Source organism: Caretta caretta, chromosome 16, assembly GCF_965140235.1.
Source record: "Caretta caretta isolate rCarCar2 chromosome 16, rCarCar1.hap1, whole genome shotgun sequence".
NCBI lineage: Eukaryota > Metazoa > Chordata > Testudines > Cheloniidae > Caretta > Caretta caretta.
Window position 1 is genome coordinate 15,403,090 of NC_134221.1, and position 18,757 is coordinate 15,421,846.

General features: G+C 43.3%; 1 protein-coding gene across 5 annotated transcripts in view; it reads left to right on the forward strand.

Moving 5' to 3' along the window:
- NUP214 (nucleoporin 214) overlaps nucleotides 1-18,553 on the forward strand; it is an 81,969-nt gene extending 63,416 nt beyond the window's left edge. For 3 of the 5 annotated variants that reach the window (XM_048822632.2, XM_048822631.2, XM_075120333.1), the window contains 6 exons: nucleotides 420-576; nucleotides 9,837-9,986; nucleotides 12,967-13,138; nucleotides 16,764-16,906; nucleotides 17,547-17,571; nucleotides 18,318-18,553. In XM_048822632.2, coding sequence (XP_048678589.2) covers nucleotides 420-576; nucleotides 9,837-9,986; nucleotides 12,967-13,138; nucleotides 16,764-16,906; nucleotides 17,547-17,571; nucleotides 18,318-18,351 — 681 coding nt within the window. In that variant the 3' untranslated portion in view covers nucleotides 18,352-18,553. The remainder of the gene's footprint in view (nucleotides 1-419; nucleotides 577-9,836; nucleotides 9,987-12,966; nucleotides 13,139-16,763; nucleotides 16,907-17,546; nucleotides 17,572-18,317) is intronic. The other 2 variants (XM_048822634.2, XM_048822635.2) reach the window with 2 other exon arrangements.
- The last annotated feature ends 204 nt before the right edge of the window (nucleotides 18,554-18,757 follow it).

Genomic DNA, 18,757 nt, shown 5'->3' on the forward strand with positions numbered 1-18,757 from the left:
AAACAGTGTGAACAGGTGTCAATACACATACCATGGACTCATTATGCACCTGCTCCAGGGAAGGGCCAGTGAGCTGTGTGTGGAATTGTTGGCTGGTTGCAACAGTTGGTAGGCCCTGCAAGTGCACTATGTGGATGTGAGACAGGGTGGCTAGCGTGGATGTGATGCACCATTGCAGCTTCCCCTGGTGCGTCCAACCTGATGCAAGTTATAACTGTACAATTCTCCAGTGTCACTAAAGATTGAGAGAGACCTAAGTAGATGCTGATTTTGTTCAACATTAGGAGACCACCATCTCGTCCCTTTTGTATCACTATTGTGAATGGAAATAGGTCAGTCAAAATCAGCTGCATATATGTGCTTTTTTTACAGTGACCTATAATGCTTTCTTGCCTTGTGCCCTTTTTTTTTTTTTTTAGCAGTCCTCCACATCTGCTGGGGGTTTGTTTGGGTCTGGAAGTGGTGGAAGAAGTGGAGGTTTCTTCAGTGGCCTTGGAGGAAAGCCAAGCCAGGATGCAGCCAATAAAAACCCCTTCAGTTCTGCCACTGGAGGATTTGGCTCTGCAGCTTCCCAGAGTAAGTAAAGGAAATGAGTATAAAATGTACTGAGCTTCCATCTTGCTTTGGTGGTGGTAGTTTTGTCCTTGGGTAATTTCCATGATAGCATGAAAGGCCTAATAAGCAATAGAGGGAAGTGGTTGGAGGGGGATGTGCTGGAAGGGGGCGGCGGGTGTGTACCTTTCCCAAAATCTACTTTCCTTTGCAGGTTTGTGCAAAATTATGTGGACTATTTCCCTGTTCAACAGCCATGTGCACGGGTGGGAGAAGTATGAAGAGAGCATGCAGATTTTGTAGGGATTTTCAGTACCAAAATATAATTGTCTTAAAAATTCAGTGCTGTCAGTTCTTACCAGCTTTTAAATTGGATGTTAAAACCTTTTTTATTTCTCCTCTGCAGTATTTTTTACTTACCCAGAGTCCCACAGTTACCACTCTCCTCTCCTGTGATTTTGATTTCTTGCATTCTTTTGTTGATCTGTCATTTTGTAGCTGGAAACTATGCAAAAATTGTTAAAATATTTATTCTCGCTACTAATGGTAGAGGAGCCAGGAACCTGCCTTTCTCAGGGTATCTTAACAGTCTTTCTCATATTGATGTGTGATACAAGATATTTATGAGCCAAGCATGAGCACTGCACTTAAATACAACAGATGTATTCAATTTATGAATCCACTTACTATTCAGATCCCAGGCAGTTCTGTACAAACATCCCATCTCTTTTAATCCATAGACCAGAGGTGGTGCTGGTGATTTTACTTTCAAATCTAGGAATGAGTAAGCAAGGATTGAAAATGAGATTATCTTGAGACTGTGAAGTCCCTTCTGCTTTAGAAAACTAGCATCTCCACTGTTGGGTCCGGAGGCTGGATCTCATGTTTTTTTAAAAAAAAAAAGACATGGATGTGCACACCCGTAGGTGCCTCTAGCAATTCATAAGCATTTCCAGTGCCAGTATAATTGCACTCATTCTGGACAAGTGTTCTGCTCCACTTCAAAACATTTCAGAGCTAGTGTAGATAGGTCACATAGCTGTAGACAGTCCTCCCACTTTCACCCAGCAAGGTTTTGCTTTTTAAATTTAGAGAGAAATTATATTTCAGATTTTATAAATAGAGAGAGAGCGTGTTTAATGTCTGAGTAACAGTGAAAAAGGAAACTTGAAAGTGGGAGCTGTTGAGTGGAAGTGAGGCATGCTCCGCAGCACAGTGCGGCCTGTTAACTACAGTCTAATCTACAGCAAGCCATGAAGCCTTCTGACATGTATATCTACATGCATCTCCAAGTGCTAGCCTCTTCTCTTTTACAGTACTGAGTTCGGCATAGTTTGATTTTAAGAAGAAAAGGAGTACTTGTGGCACCTTAGAGACTAACCAATTTATTTGAGCATGAGCTTTTGTGAGCTACAGCTCACTTCATCAGATGTATACCGTGGAAACTGCAGCAGACTTTATATACACACAGAGAATATGAAACAATACCTCCTCCCACCCCACTGTCCTGCTGGTAATAGCTTATCTAAAGTGATCAACAGGTGGGCCATTTCCAGCACAAATCCAGGTTTTCTCACCCTCCACCCCCCCACACAAATTCACTCTCCTGCTGGTGATAGCCCATCCAAAGTGACAACTCTTTACATAATCAAGTCGGGCTATTTCCTGCATAGATCCAGGTTTTCTCACATCCCCCCCAGCCCCATACACACACAAACTCACTCTCCTGCTGGTAATAGCTCATCTAAACTGACCACTCTCCAAGTATAAATCCAAGTTAATCCAGAACATCTGGGGGGGGGGGGGGGGTAGGAAAAAACAAGAGGAAACAGGCTACCTTGCATAATGACTTAGCCACTCCCAGTCTCTATTTAAGCCTAAATTAATAGTATCCAATTTGCAAATGAATTCCAATTCAGCAGTTTCTCGCTGGAGTCTGGATTTGAAGTTTTTTTGTTTTAAGATAGCGACCTTCATGTCTGTGATTGCGTGACCAGAGAGATTGAAGTGTTCTCCGACTGGTTTATGAATGTTATAATTCTTGACATCTGATTTGTGTCCATTTATTCTTTTATGTAGAGACTGTCCAGTTTGACCAATGTACATGGCAGAGGGGCATTGCTGGCACATGATGGCATATATCACATTGGTGGATGTGCAGGTGAACGAGCCTCTGATAGTGTGGCTGATGTTATTAGGCCCTGTGATGGTGTCCCCTGAATAGATATGTGGGCACAATTGGCAACGGGCTTTGTTGCAAGGATAAGTTCCTGGGTTAGTGGTTCTGTTGTGTGGTATGTGGTTGTTGGTGAGTATTTGCTTCAGGTTGCGGGGCTGTCTGTAGGCAAGGACTGGCCTGTCTCCCAAGACTTGTGAGAGTGTTGGGTCATCCTTTAGGATAGGTTGTAGATCCTTAATAATGCGTTGGAGGGGTTTTAGTTGGGGGCTGAAGGTGACCGCTAGTGGCGTTCTGTTATTTTCTTTGTTAGGCCTGTCCTGTAGTAGGTAACTTCTGGGAACTCTTCTGGCTCTATCAATCTGTTTCTTTACTTCTGCAGGTGGGTATTGTAGTTGTAAGAAAGCTTGACAGAGATCTTGTAGGTGTTTGTCTCTGTCTGAGGGGTTGGAGCAAATGCGGTTGTATCGCTCTCCAACACGAGTTTCTACAAGCCATTACCCTATGATCCCACTGAGAGTTACCAAAAGCAACTACAGCATTTGCTCAAGAAACTTCCTGAAAAAGCACAAGATCAAATCCGCACAGACACACCCCTGGAACCCCGACCTGGGATATTCTATCTACTACCCAAGATCCATAAACCGGGAAATCCCGGGCGCCCCATCATCTCAGGCATTGGCACCCTGACAGCAGGATTGTCTGGCTATGTAGACTCCCTCCTCAGGCCCTACGCTACCAGCACTCCCAGCTACCTTCGAGACACCACTGACTTCCTGAGGAAACTTCAATCCATCGGTGATCTTCCTGATAACACCATCCTGGCTACTATGGATGTAGAAGCCCTCTACACCAACATTCCACACAAAGATGGACTACAGGCCGTCAAGAACACTATCCCCGATAATGTCACGGCTAACCTGGTGGCTGAACTTTGTGACTTTGTCCTTACCCATAACTATTTCACATTTGGGGACAATGTATACCTTCAGATCAGCGGCACTGCTATGGGTACCCGCATGGCCCCACAGTATGCCAACATTTTTATGGCTGATTTAGAACAACGCTTCCTCAGCTCTCGTCCCCTAAAGCCCCTACTCTACTTGCGCTATATTGATGACATCTTCATCATCTGGACCCATGGAAAAGAAGCCCTTGAGGAATTCCACCATGATTTCAACAATTTCCATCCCACCACCAACCTCAGCCTGGTCCAGTCCACACAAGAGATCCACTTCCTGGACACTACAGTGCTAATAAACAATGGCCACATAAACACCACCCTATACCGGAAACCTACTGACCGCTATTCCTACCTGCATGCCTCCAGCTTTCACCCTGACCACACCACACGATCCATCGTCTACAGCCAAGCTCTGCGATACAACCGCATTTGCTCCAACCCCTCAGACAGAGACAAACACCTACAAGATCTCTGTCAAGCTTTCTTACAACTACAATACCCACCTGCAGAAGTAAAGAAACAGATTGATAGAGCCAGAAGAGTTCCCAGAAGTTACCTACTACAGGACAGGCCTAACAAAGAAAATAACAGAACGCCACTAGCGGTCACCTTCAGCCCCCAACTAAAACCCCTCCAACGCATTATTAAGGATCTACAACCTATCCTAAAGGATGACCCAACACTCTCACAAGTCTTGGGAGACAGGCCAGTCCTTGCCTACAGACAGCCCCGCAACCTGAAGCAAATACTCACCAACAACCACATACCACACAACAGAACCACTAACCCAGGAACTTATCCTTGCAACAAAGCCCGTTGCCAATTGTGCCCACATATCTATTCAGGGGACACCATCACAGGGCCTAATAACATCAGCCACACTATCAGAGGCTCGTTCACCTGCACATCCACCAATGTGATATATGCCATCATGTGCCAGCAATGCCCCTCTGCCATGTACATTGGTCAAACTGGACAGTCTCTACATAAAAGAATAAATGGACACAAATCAGATGTCAAGAATTATAACATTCATAAACCAGTCGGAGAACACTTCAATCTCTCTGGTCACGCAATCACAGACATGAAGGTCGCTATCTTAAAACAAAAAAACTTCAAATCCAGACTCCAGCGAGAAACTGCTGAATTGGAATTCATTTGCAAATTGGATACTATTAATTTAGGCTTAAATAGAGACTGGGAGTGGCTAAGTCATTATGCAAGGTAGCCTGTTTCCTCTTGTTTTTTCCTACCCCCCCCCCCCCAGATGTTCTGGATTAACTTGGATTTATACTTGGAGAGTGGTCAGTTTAGATGAGCTATTACCAGCAGGAGAGTGAGTTTGTGTGTGTATGGGGCTGGGGGGGATGTGAGAAAACCTGGATCTATGCAGGAAATAGCCCGACTTGATTATGTAAAGAGTTGTCACTTTGGATGGGCTATCACCAGCAGGAGAGTGAATTTGTGTGGGGGGGTGGAGGGTGAGAAAACCTGGATTTGTGCTGGAAATGGCCCACCTGTTGATCACTTTAGATAAGCTATTACCAGCAGGACAGTGGGGTGGGAGGAGGTATTGTTTCATATTCTCTGTGTGTGTATATAAAGTCTGCTGCAGTTTCCACGGTATACATCTGATGAAGTGAGCTGTAGCTCACGAAAGCTCATGCTCAAATAAATTGGTTAGTCTCTAAGGTGCCACAAGTACTCCTTTTCTTTTTGCGAATACAGACTAACACGGCTGTTCCTCTGAAACCTTTGATTTTAAGGACCTTCTCCTGACTTGTACTGAAGAGACAAGTTGACATGCCCCTCTACATAGCTCTTACCTTCATAAGCATAAAACGCAGAGATCATTTAATGGCCCACTTTCCCCCCAGGGAAACTGCCGATCAAAGTAGAGTTGTTTACCATACGGACTTGTCAAAATTTTCAAGGACAAAACCATCTTCCTCTGGAAAGTTCAACTCATACATTTCTGGGTTGTAGTTCTTGAAGTGCTGTATGTGTAGCTTGATTCCTGCCACTGGTTAGCAGGGATAACATTTTTAAAAGCACTTACAGCCATTTTCAGAAGTAACTTGGGTACTTTGAAAGTCAACAGTATGTAGGTTCCTAGGTAACTTCTGAAAACTTTATCTTAACATCCCTTTGGGAAAGGGTAGGAGGAGAGAGGGAGCAAGACCAAAGATCTGTCCTCCTGTTAGAATATTTTTACTTTGTAATGTGATCAGATACTACATGAAGGACACAAAAAAAATCTAGATAGAGGTTTATAATGGCATGAAATCCAGTTTCATCTAACTTTCATTTCAGATGTTTCTCCTTGGAATAGAGGTTGGGGATCTGTGTCCTTTTGCTCCCCTCTTCCGCCCCTCTCCCCACCCCCAGTCCAAGATCCTTAGATTTTTCCCCATTTAGGTCTAGTAGCATTTTTGACCCATTAAGGAAGCAGTAACACTTCTTCACCTGCAAAGGCAAGTCTGTCATTTCAAACACAACCTTGTTAATACCGCACTGTGTTTGCAGTTGGAATGGGTGCCTTTTTCTCTCTAATGCCAAAGCCAAAATTTATTACCTTCAGGACTCAAGTCCCAGTGTGTCTCTCAAATGGAAAGTACATTAACTTCTTTTTATTAATTAACAAATTATCAGAAATCTATTGACTAATCAAGCAACTGGTGCATGGGGAGTGGGTGAGTAGCGGAGGGAGATGTGAGTTATTTTCGGTGCAAGAGGATTTCAATCCACTGATCTGCATAAATCAATAGAACAAATCCCAGATGTACAAATAGCTAAGGATCGTGGGCTTGAGTGTAACTAAGTCAGTAGAAATGAGCATAGTAATATTGAGACGCCATTTTCCTCTTTCAGATGAATTTCTGTATGCATAAGAAAATATACTAAATCTCTGGCACAAAATTTCACAGGCCTTCAGTCACTTTTCACATGCAAGATGAGATATCAAAGAAATGATGAAATCTCAGAATGCATTTAATTCACATGGATGTTTTACAGGGCAACCAATGTAGTTAATGCTGTAAAAAGATGGTCTTTTAAACATATTCAACGTGTTACTCCTGGACAAGCTGTTCTGTCTTGGGGGCTGACTTTAAGCCTGTTCAGTCATTTCAAAGCATATGCACCCTTTAAGATGCCTTTTAAAGGCCAATTGTAGAGGGGTGATTTTTCATTTCTTTAGGAATCTGCATTGTGTTGGTCATGAAATATTAAAACCGAGAGAGAACCTCTGGAAGCTACTAAGGATTTGGTAGGCTATTTAGATGTTTGTGTATATTGAGGAGTGGGAAAAAGGTAATCAGATTCCTCAGAAATTTGCCTCAGGATCTAGTAGTTAGTGCCAGGCTCAAATTATTGGCTGTTAGTGTAAAGTTTTTTGTCAGGGCTATCGGACTAAAATTGCTTCAGTCTGAGTTTTCTGAACTAGCTGGTCTTTGTAATTCCCTGTGAAACTGACTGAATATCATGCCCACCAGTCTCCAGAATTGAAAATCAGTTTGGAATACTTGGAGTACCATAACATTATGCATGTATCTGTTGCAGACTGTTCAGTGGTCTGCATAAGCAGGTTAACAAGTACATCTATATTTAAACAAAATTAGAAGCCTTTTTTCTGATCAGCTGTACCTTTTACTAAATTAGGAGCTTCGAGTGCCTTTATTATTCTTCCCTTGTAAATTTGTCCAAGCAGCTAGCAGGGAAATAGGAGAAGAGCGTCTAGTGGGTAGGTTGGCTGAAAGGGAGCAATGCAGTTGCCAGCAGGTGGAAGTAGGGAGGAGAGGGAAGCAGCCACGTTAGCTCTGTATAGTTGAAAAGACATTTAAACCCGCTGAAGAAGTAATCTGGTCCCTTCGTACCCTTTTAGCAGTCTACCAGCATTAAAGGCTGTGGGCAATTGTTTGTCCTTGCAAATTCACCCATCTCTAACTTTAAAATTAATCTTCATGTTAATGGAAAACAAATAGTTCACCAAAGAAGAACTTAGGCCATTCAGGGTCATTTGACTACCGAAGCCATCAACTGAGTTCTGCCTCCTGGAAGATAAAAACCTCAGGCCCTGTTTAGCCAGTGAGGCTGCAAGAGCACAACTGCAGCTGCAAGTTATACTGCAGCTTGTCATGTCAAGAAATCCTGGCTCTTCCTGCCAAAATGGCTAAGAATTTTTAGTTCTTCTTCAGGTATTTGTCACTGTGGATCCCGATGTAGATGTGTACATGTGAGTTTGGAATCTTTGGAACAGCTGTGTCCATCAGCCACGTATGCACCCTGTGCCTCCTTGTGTTCCCCTGTCAGGGAGCCTAACAGGCAGAGCAGTCCCTGCCCTCTTCTCAGTCCCTTCTTACCACCCATGGTAGTAAGGCGGAAGCTAGCAAGGGTCTGACCTGCTTCAGCATTCGTCTGAGCTTCAAAAAACTGCTGTGAAAACTGTTCCTCACTTGTGTTAGATTAGTTATCGATTTTACCATTTAGTTGGACCTTTCCGAGTTTGGGGGAGGGGGAGTGGTAAGAGAGAAGAGACTGTAGGGGGAGACCCACTCTACAGCAAAGCAAGGTCGTGCAACCATTGGAAATGGAAACTCTAAGCCCTCAGGGTTTAAACCCTGCCCTTCAGGCAACAGTCTGTTGCCCCCAATAGGCAAGCATAACTGATGTCTCTTCTGCCTCAGGGAAGGACACATCACTGATAAATGCTCCGTTCGCTCCTCCTCCTCCTGTACCAAAAATCAAGGGATGTAAGGCTCAAACTGCACCTCCTGGAGCAATCCATGAAGGTGGCCTCAGACCTCAGAGAGATCTCATCCAAGGTAGAACCAAGGAGCATTTCTTCAGCAAATGCCTCAGCAGCAAGGTTCACTTCTGGTTCCAGTGAAGAGAGGAGATCAAAAAGAACCGTGTCAGCACCAGGCGCGCGTGCCCCCACAGGCACCTCCTTGGCGTCATAGATAGGGCAGACATCCTCGGCACCGACCCCAGGACAGAGAGACCCCAAACACCGCGTCATAGGCTGAGTGCAGCACCTGCAGTGGATGTGCCACCCACAGTCTGGCCAGTACCAGTCCAATCCGCCACCGTTGTACTCTTGGTGCTCCTGGAGCCTGCCAGTCTGTTGCTTCATCCCAAAGACAGTAGCTCAGTATATCGTACTATTAGGAGCTCCCCACTGTCTGTCAAGGATCAGTCTACCAGACCTCAAGCAACATCCTCGACTTGTTTCCAAAATGTGCCAGAATGTATATAGGCAAGGCGGCTAGTTGAAGCAATGCACTCTTGTTTGTAAAGCACTATGCATTGGACTTGGCTGATAGAGCCGATGCCAGATTCAGGAGAACAGTATTCAGATTCCTGGTTGACTGATGAACCTGGCACTCCTCCATCCTGAAGAGGATACTGCTTGCCAGTCACTTCCTGTGGGAGCCATACTGACGTACTAGAAGAAGAGAGAATGATCACTTTCCCTACATTAGCTGTGGTTCTTCGAGATGTTGTAATTAGCGTGGATCCTATGACTTGCCCTCCATCTCTGCTTTTGGAGTCCTCCACTAACATGGGCTACGAATTGTGAGGGAACAGAGGGAGGGTCGTGGCTACTCCAACCTTTATCATCCTTCACGGGAGCATGAATAGGCACAGGATGCATGCAGGGCCCCAAGAGACATGGCTGTTCAAAAGATTCTAAACTTGTGTGCGAAAGGTGCATTTGCACCTACAGTAGGCTCCACAGTGACTACAACGTCTCAAAGAATCAATTACTCTAGGTCACGTAACCATTCTTTTCAAGGCATGAAATCTAGATGGTAAACTTGTGTCACCATGAGTGACTGTTTCCAGTGACCACAACTTCTGATTTGAAGGATTGACTTCCACTTAGTCCAATGCAAGATGGTGCAAAAAAGTCACACACCAGCTGGTCAACGCTGGAGATGACAGAAGTTATGTTTGTCTTGTTGTCAGTGGAGAATGAGACAATGAAGTGGCTACTAGTGCAGTTTATTCGAACAGGGATTAGGACAAGCTCAGTTTCTCTCCATAGACTATCATTTTGGATATAACATTCATTATGTGCTTTTTGGGAAAGTGCTTCTTTTTGTCTCTTATGAGCTTCACGAGTATCCTTCATCTCTCTAGATACCTCTAGCTTATTTGGAAACAATGGGGCCAAGACCTTTCGATTTGGCAACTCATCTTATGGAGAACAGAAACCTACAGGCACTTTCAGTTCTGGAGGCGGGACCGTGGCCGCTCAAGGCTTTGGGTTCTCTAGTCCAACCAAAGCAGGTATTGTATTAACAAACCCGCTATAAACACCCACACTTACTTGTAAGATATTGAGTAGTGTGTTCCAGTGGTCAAAGATCTATACCCAGTGTATGGAAGATCATATGCATGAGTATTGCCTCTGCATGATACTCCACCATATGGTACCATCTATCTCCTTCAAAAAAACAGGTCCCAGCAAGTGGAAATTCAGGTGTGAGATTCAAAACTTAATGATTTAGAACCTGAACTGCACAAAAACACTGAGTAGACTTTATCTTCACAGGGTTCATTGCAGAAACTGCCATTCCATTTGTAGGGAAGTGAGATGTGAGTGTTTGTGCCAGGCTTATATAGCTCACTGATAGTGTAACATGCAATGTGATTTATAGAACTTATTTTGAACTGGGTGTTTTTGCCTATTGATGATCCCAAATTCCTTCTTGTGTAACCCGTTCTGTCATAAACTCATCATGGCCTTGTATGCACCAGTGTCTTTGGTGGGACTTTCCCCAAAAAGTCCAAGCCAGGAAAGCTTCAGATCTACTTTTTTAAAATCAGTCTGACCTTGCTGTTACACATGTGGCACTTTCTCATCTGTAATTAGTCTGTAGTGAACACTGAAATACATGGTCCTTCATGCTGTTCTGTTGACTATTACGTTCTTGGAAATCTTGCCTAATCCTTTTTCCTATTCTATGGTAATTTGCCTGCTGCAAACAATGGGAGTAATGGTGACTGTGATATGAAGTCTGTTTCAACCAAACAAGGTGTTTGCCTTGATAATTACCAAACAAAAATAGAAAACCAAAGGGTTAGACAAAACAAGGGTTCTTTCCTGTAACCTTAGAATACTCCTCCAGTTGGCACCCTTGCAACTTGTAGTTTCCTGGGAAAAAGGCTATACAAAGGTTGGCGCCATAGAATTCAGAGAATGATGCTCCAACGTACCTCTTACAGAAATGGTACTTCACGGGATAGTATTTTAACATGGCAGCCGTGGCACTAGTGGTGGCTTTGCTTTCGGGTAAGTGAGGTAGCTAATACTGTCAGTTGATGCTTCTAACCCCAGTAACAATATCCGGTGTTTTTCCTAAATACTACTTTGAGTGTGATAGTGTAGCAAGCATTCTGCCTGTCAGGCTAGTCTTGTGTCTTTCATCTTGGGTGTTGGAAATAGGTAGTTTCAGTGAATGATTCTCCTCTCTCCTTCCTTATTGAAGGAAAGGAGAGAGTTCTCTAATTCCTGTTTCAAAATAAATCTTGAGATAGGATTTCCTGACAGGTTGTTGCAGAAGGCGATTTATTGATGTGGAACCTCCTTGAAGTCCTTTCCCCATCCAACGCTAGGTGTTAGACACCATAAAAAATAGTCAGTAGTTTCCTTTCCTATTTAGTGTGGGATGAAGAAGGGGCATGACTTGCTACAGAACTTTCTTTTTCTTGGTTTGCAGTCTGTATATTGCATCGCCTTCTCATTTTTATGTCCATTAACACACAGTATACAAGAGAGTCCAGTCCAGAACTAAGCTCCAAGGAGCTAGGTAAAGACCTGTGTCTCTAGAAGGAAAGAAAGTAACCGGATATCTGATCTGTGTTTCAATAATTCAGCCCCAGCTTTTATTTTTTCTAGACCTTTGTGTTTACAACCAGACAGTATCCATTATCTTGGCCTGGACTGGAATTTCACCCAGGGTATTAAAATGCATGGTGTTATTCCAAACCTCAGCCTTAATCAAACAAACCAGCATGTGCCCTTTGAGATCCATGTAGTCAGTTCTAAACAGGCAAACAGTATCAACAGAGTGAATGTAGAGTAGAAAAATCCTAATAAAAGGTTTTTATTAGATTGTGTAGAAGGAGGAGGTTAAGACACTGAATGGGAACTTGAGGCCTAGTTTAATTCTTGGCTCTGCCACTGATTTCTTGCACGACCATGAACAAGGCACTTAATCCCCATGATTTAGTTCCCCATCTCTAATTGTGGGTTAAAAAAATCTCCTTCCTTCATTAGTCCTTTAAAGGTAAATTTACTGTTTGAGGTGCTCAGATGCTATGGTGGGTAGCGTATAAGAACATAGGTAGAGAAGAGCAAATCTTACCCATTGCATAGAGATTCCTTCCATTGTTTTTAAGGATCTGTGTGCAGCACAACAATATTGTTGATCCAACAGGCTTGTGTATAAGCTATCTTTCATATCAGATACGTAGCTATGGTGAAATAGCTTCTATTGCATTTTGTTGGGGGTGTTGTCAGTAGAACCAACCTATGCAGGGAATTTTTCACCCTGGTTTTTTGCACAGGAGTTCCTTCAGACCTTAATAATTTATCTAATTTCTGGTGATTAGGTTTGTAAAACTGTCTGCAGAAGCTAAGCTCTTCCCTTCTGCAGTAAGGGACATGAGATCATTGATGAAGGATGCATGTGCATTGTTTAAATAAATGAAAAGCATCAGTCTATAATTTATTGCCACATGTATTTTTAATTGCCAGTATAACCCAGTTAACATGAATACTCGCTAACTTGCAATTAAAGCATCTAGTTTATATAAAGCAGGTAGACTGTTTTGATTCCTTCACATACCATACAGGCATGAGTATATGTTAGTGGGCTTTGTACACTGTATATATATCCTTGTGTACCTACAGAACCCTATTAAACTGAAAATTATGCTCTCTAAAATGTAATTTTGGGAATCGAGCTCAAGCAACTGCTCAAGCAACCCAAACTGCACTTGCCCACTGGATAGTCTCTGTTTCTTTGGGCTGGTTTTGGAAGGCGTTCACGAGCTTTCCTACCCATGCCTTTTGTAATAAAATGTGCTGCACTTTGGAAGCTTTGTCACAGCTGTAAGCTCCATAGATAATGCTGTGACCATGTACAGGAATGTCAGCCCTCATTCTAGAATCTGTCTCCTTGGAAATCTAACTGTTTTTCTTTTTTTCTCTGTTATTGTTTACTTGATGTTCTTGTCCCTTTTTTGCCTCTGTTTTGCTCAGGTGGCTTCGGTGCTGCTCCAGTGTTTGGCAGCCCTCCCACTTTCGGGGGGTCCCCTGGGTTTGGAGGGGTGCCAGCATTCGGTTCAGCCCCAGCCTTTACAAGCCCTCTGGGCTCGACGGGAGGCAAAGTGTTCGGCGAGGGTACAGCCGCAGCCAACGCTGGAGGATTTGGGTAAGCTAAAGAGGGTCTAGGGATTGGGAAATCAGTGTTCTTACTTGGTGTGAAACTCTTATGCTTCATTCTGTATCCAATAGATTCTGCAAATAAAGAAGGGTCTAGGGATCTAGGGTTGATCGCTGAGCAACGGGCTTCCTCATTAGAAAAGCCCACCTGAAAAGAAAACCACAAAAACCAGTAGTTTATGATTCCAACCATGCTGGCCCTAGTGAAAGTAACAGGTTCTCATTTTAATTTGGAAACTATCAAATTGAATCCTAGAATACTGAAGTGGGAAAGACCTAGGCCATCTAGCCCATGTATCTGAGTGCCGGTTTGTTTCCTATTTGCACTTTTGTTAGTGTGCATTCCAGTCTAGTTCTAAATGTACCAAGCAAGGGGGCTTGTTTCTTTTCTCTGTGGAATGATAAATATGTTTAATCTCTAGAATCATCCCCACTTTTGGGATGGGATAGAGATTTTGAGAGGAGTTCAGTATGATCGCTCATCCCTGCACAGTAATATTTGGTCAATTCCAGAGATGGAGTACTGATGGTTACCTGTTTTTTGTTTTTTTTCTTCATCTTTGATCACTTACATGGCACTGAAATCTTACCTCGCAGCAGATAGCATTTTCTTTATTCCCTGTGCCACCTAGCAAGTACATGGCTTCATACCTTGTGAAGCAGCAAATGATCCACCCCACACTTTAGAGTTGCTGGTAGATACTTAGCTTTCAAGGCTACCCTTTCCTGTACGTACACATCCCATAATAATCAGTCCCAATCATTTTCTGCAAAGAAGTCTTGGCGAACTGTGTTGCAAGATCCAGTGGAAAAAAACACCAAGCCTTCCAATGAAGTGAGCTATAGCTCACGAAAGCTTATGTTCAAATAAATTTATTAGTCTCTAAGGTGCCACAAGTGCTCCTTTTCTATTTTCAGGAATGTAGCTATTCGCATCTCAGTGAGAGTTCTTGTTTAAGGAAGTGAAGACTTGGGAAGCAAGCACTTCAATGACTTGCACTCAGTTTTCTTCACAACCTTAGAAGTTAGAGACTTAAGCAGCTTTGAAAATCTTATTCCAAGAGATTTGGTGTCCCTATTTTTAAAAAAAAAAAAAAAAGGAACTGGGTGTCCAAATTCCTTAGGAAGCATTGAAATCCCTCCCTTGAAGTCTGTAAACCACGATTTGAGGACTTCAATACCTCAGGCATAGGTGAGGTTTTTCGCAGGAGTGAGTGGGTGAGATTCTGTGGCCTGAGTAGTGCAGAAGGTCAGACTAGATGATCATAATGGTCCCTTCTGACCTTAGTATCTATGAATTGGCTTAAATCAGTTGTGCCCAAACTTTTCCTGTCAACTCCCTCTTCCACCACAATAGTGGAATTTGTCCACGCTGCCCCTCTTCCCCGCCCCCCCCCATCACAACACGGGGGTGGGAGGGACAGAGACAGGTTGAGAAGCTGAAATCCAGGTAGTCCCAAGGTGTTGGAGGTAGGATTAGTACTCAGCTCCTTTCAGTCTTGTGCTCAGCCCATTAGACAGTGTTGCAAACTCAGTCATGTGGTTAGTTGCATCATTTCTCAACAGTTTACGTTGGTTTGAGGAAGTGCAGCAAAAAGCAGTTTCTGTTTCTTGATACCTGCAAAGTTCCTTATCAAATCTAAAGACAACTTGGGATGGGGATGGTCCTTCACTGTCACCACTTTAATGTCAACTCCCTCCAAATTCTCAGTATCACAGTGACACACCATGAGAAAATCCTTGAGAATCTGGGAGAGGAGTTTGGTCAAAACCAGACTGATAGGTTAAGGTGTTAACAGGTGGCATCTCCAGCTCTAGAAATGGAACTTACACCATTAAAATAAAGTCAATGGCAATGACTTGTAATTTTTCTAGTTTTTTGTATTCTTTCCTCTCTTAGTCTCTTTCAACAGCCTGTAGTAGCCAGTGAAAGATTGAGGCAGTTAAACCACAGGTTTCTTTGTTGCTAATTTTACATCCTGTTCCTTTGATAGCTAGTAGAGATGGTTTATTTGATAGAGGCACAGAGCCTGTGGAGACAGAACAGTCATAAAAACCTTGTCAACCACTGGCCCTTCCTCCCACTCTTTAAAAAATACTAAGAAAAGCAATATAGCCCAGGCTTCATTTACAATCAAGAGCCAAGGCCATCTGCAACTAGCCACATCAAGAATCTTGTTCGGGGCCGTAAGTGGCTAGCAGGCTTAAGTGTTGAAAGGCAAAGTCACTGAAATGCCTGTCTGAATCTAACACCATATATGGAAACTACCTGCATAGACAACTCTCTCTTAAACAAAGAGAGCAAGGCAGAGAGGATTATTTTTCTTTATCAAGAGAATTGCATGAAGCACTTCTGCAAGGGCTGTCTCTTTTCGAGATGTATGTTTTGATGCTTCCAAGAACGTTCCCTTGATCTGAATGGATGGAGAAGTAGATTAATTCACTGTCAATTCAGACTGAGCGTCACAAATGAATGGAGCTTGCTGGGCTCAGCCTACTGCCTACTTGACATTTTATCAACATCAGGAAACAAGCACGCTGTTTAACTTGACTAGCGTCCCTGGCTGCATTACTCAGTACTGAGGTGCATTGTCAGAGCTTTGTGATGAGAAACTTGGATAGCTCATGCCCACTCTATTCCCAGTTCCAGATACTATAGCAGTGATATAAGCCCATTGTTTTCAAGCATAAATATAGCATACAAAATTGTGAGAGGGTGTTGGTGCCAGTGAGAACCATGCTAGACAGAATTATCATGGCATTTCATTGATGTGATGCTGCTGGTGGTGGGTTATTTTTAAAAAGGAAATATTTGCCTGTACAATGCTTGGTTGGATGGGTGAGTGGGGAAGGGTAGATCTGGTTTCTCTCTATAAAGCTACATTTGAGTATCATTTTTCATACAGACTGTGTCCCCAAAAGCTATCAAGTTAATAATACAAAGAGGTAAATAAATTAAGTGTTCCAATAGGTAAAGTGAGAGAGAAGTGTCAAAGGCAAGGAGAGGTTCAGGAAGGAAGCAAGATGAGGCATACTTCAAAAGAGATAGGGAGGAAAAAGGGAATAAGCCTGGAGAAGGCTTTATGGGAAGGCTGCATTGTTCACTGAATAAGGCACTGGCCTGGGAAACAAGAGACTGGGTTCAAAATCCTGGCTGTCATACCCCTTGCTATGTGACCTTGGGCAAATCTCACAACCTCTCTGTCTCTGTTTTCCCCCTCTGTAAGGTACAGTAATGATGCAGCACTTTTGAGCTGGATGGATAAAAAGTGGTGGTGGGGGGGTGTAATTTATTATATTCCCCATGACGGCAGGAGTTGGGATTTCGTGGCATGAAAATGCACCACCATTGCTTGTCGTGTGCTAAGATGAACTTTTTCTCCATGTGCTCACTTCTTGTTCCCTCTGAAGGGCAGGTGGGCAGAGGGGTGGCTGTAGTACTGTGCAAGATTCTTAATAAAACCAAGAAATAAGCATCTCTCAGTGAGTGGGTATATAGTAAAAGAGGTTCTGTGGGCTTCAGGGGGAGCTGCTTTAAGGGGGTGGGGGCAGACACGTGGTCTTCCTTTGAGTGATGAAATATTTCTGTGTTTTTTTTCCTCTTTGAATTGCAGTTTTGGTGGCACCAGTAACAATACTGCGTCATTTGGCACCCTAGCAAATCAAAATGCTCCCACATTCGGGTCGCTGTCCCAACAGACGGCTGGCTTCGGCACACAAAGCAGTGGATTCTCTGGCTTTGGGTCAAGTGGAGGAGGTATGAGGAGCTGAAATGTCCTTGTCAGAGAGTGAAGCGGGAGAGACCTAGCATATTCCTGTGCCTGTCCTCCTCAGAACTCAGCTGTGACGCTTGCTCCGTTTGTTTGTTGTTGACCAGTTGGGGTTTACGAAACTGGGAGTGGGAGGAGAATTGAGAGGTGTATTTTCCCCTTTCTGATTACAGTAAATGCATGTTTCAGTTTCCTATTGGGCTTTACCCCAAATTTGAGAGAGCAGAGGCTAAACAGGCATCAGGTGGATCTCTGCCCAGAAATCTTAAATGGCAGAATCCAAGAGAACACAGCCAGCCTTGAGGGTCCTGAGCCCCACCACCTGGCGCTGAAGCCGAAGCCTGAGCAATGTAGCTTTGTAGGGGCCCCTGGGGCATGGGGCCTCAGGCAATTGCCCTGCTTGCAACCCCCTAATGCCAACCCTGACTTTTATATGCAGAAAAACAGTTGTTGTGACATAGGTGGGGCGTGGAGTTTTTAGCATGTTGGGGGGAGGGGGGTGGCTCAGAAGGAAAAAGGTTGAGAACCCCTGTTCTAAGTGACTATGGGAGGGTGACCGTACTGTGTCTTGCATGCATTCCTTATGCCTTTAACAATAATCCTTCTTTAATCTTGCACTTCTCTCAGGCTTTGGCTTTGGATCATCTAACTCGTAAGTACCCATCACTGCCTTATATCTGATTTTCATTAAACATATAGAAAAAGCTAGAATAGAAATGCTAGACGATGTGTGAAAGGAAGCTTTGGAAAGCACACTAAAATGCTAATCCCAGTTGAAATTTTAAGCAGGAAAGGAGGATTCTTATTTCATTCACTCTCGTTTCTCCTTTTAGTAGTAGAATACACAGCTCGGTATCTAGATGGCAAATTTCTTGATCGTGTCCTTTCCTGTGTAGTTAACTGAAAATTCTATTTTACAGGGGATTCTGCAGTACTTTTTTTCTCGATTGCAAAGTGCGTAGTAGGGATAGGTAAATATTTATCCCCATAGTAGAAATGGAAATATGATGCAGAATACCAGATCATATTCCTGATCTAAATGAGGCTTTATTGTCTAGTGGTTCGAGTACTCCTGGATGGCAAGACTCCTATTTCTATTCCCCACTCTGCCATTGAGTTGCTGGGTTGCCTTAAGCAAGTCATTTAAACTTTGTGCTTCTGTTTCCCCATCAGTAGAATAAACATAAGCCAGTTAACAGGTATGTTGAGACAGTGTTGTTAAAGCTCTCTCAGATCCTCAGTTGAAAGGTGCAGGAAGTGCCAATGCATTCTATTAAAAAGCTTCCAGTGGCACATTGACTGGTATGGAGGTTCTTGGAAGCTTTAGAGATTTTCTGGATTGATTTAGATGAAGAGGGACCCAAGCTTTCACTGTTGTGTTGTGCTGCTGTTTCACAGATCCACTTCTGGGTTCAGTGGTTGGAGAAGCTGAGAGGGGATGTTCAGGAGCCCCTTCCACCAATTCTGTGGTCAGCCAATTTAGAGCTGCTCCGTTTGTGGATCCTCTTCATGATCAAGCATCAGATCAGCTTTCCTTTGAAATACCAGTTCTGCTTCCTTTTTTAAAAACACTTAATGCTTATTTTTATGAAATAATTGTTCTTGCTCTTTAATAAACTGTTTTATCTGCTTCACTGTGGTTTGTGTGGAAGAATTTTTCAGCATGTATCCAGAAAAAACAAGCTTGCATTATACCAGCTCCATGTGGATTGGATATAGATGCTGTTAAAGGATGGCTCTTGCCCAGCCCACTTATGTAAGAGAGAAGATGAGGTATTGGCCAAATGCAGTCCTTGGTCTAAACCAGTGCAGCTTTCATTGAAGTCAATGGAAGTCAG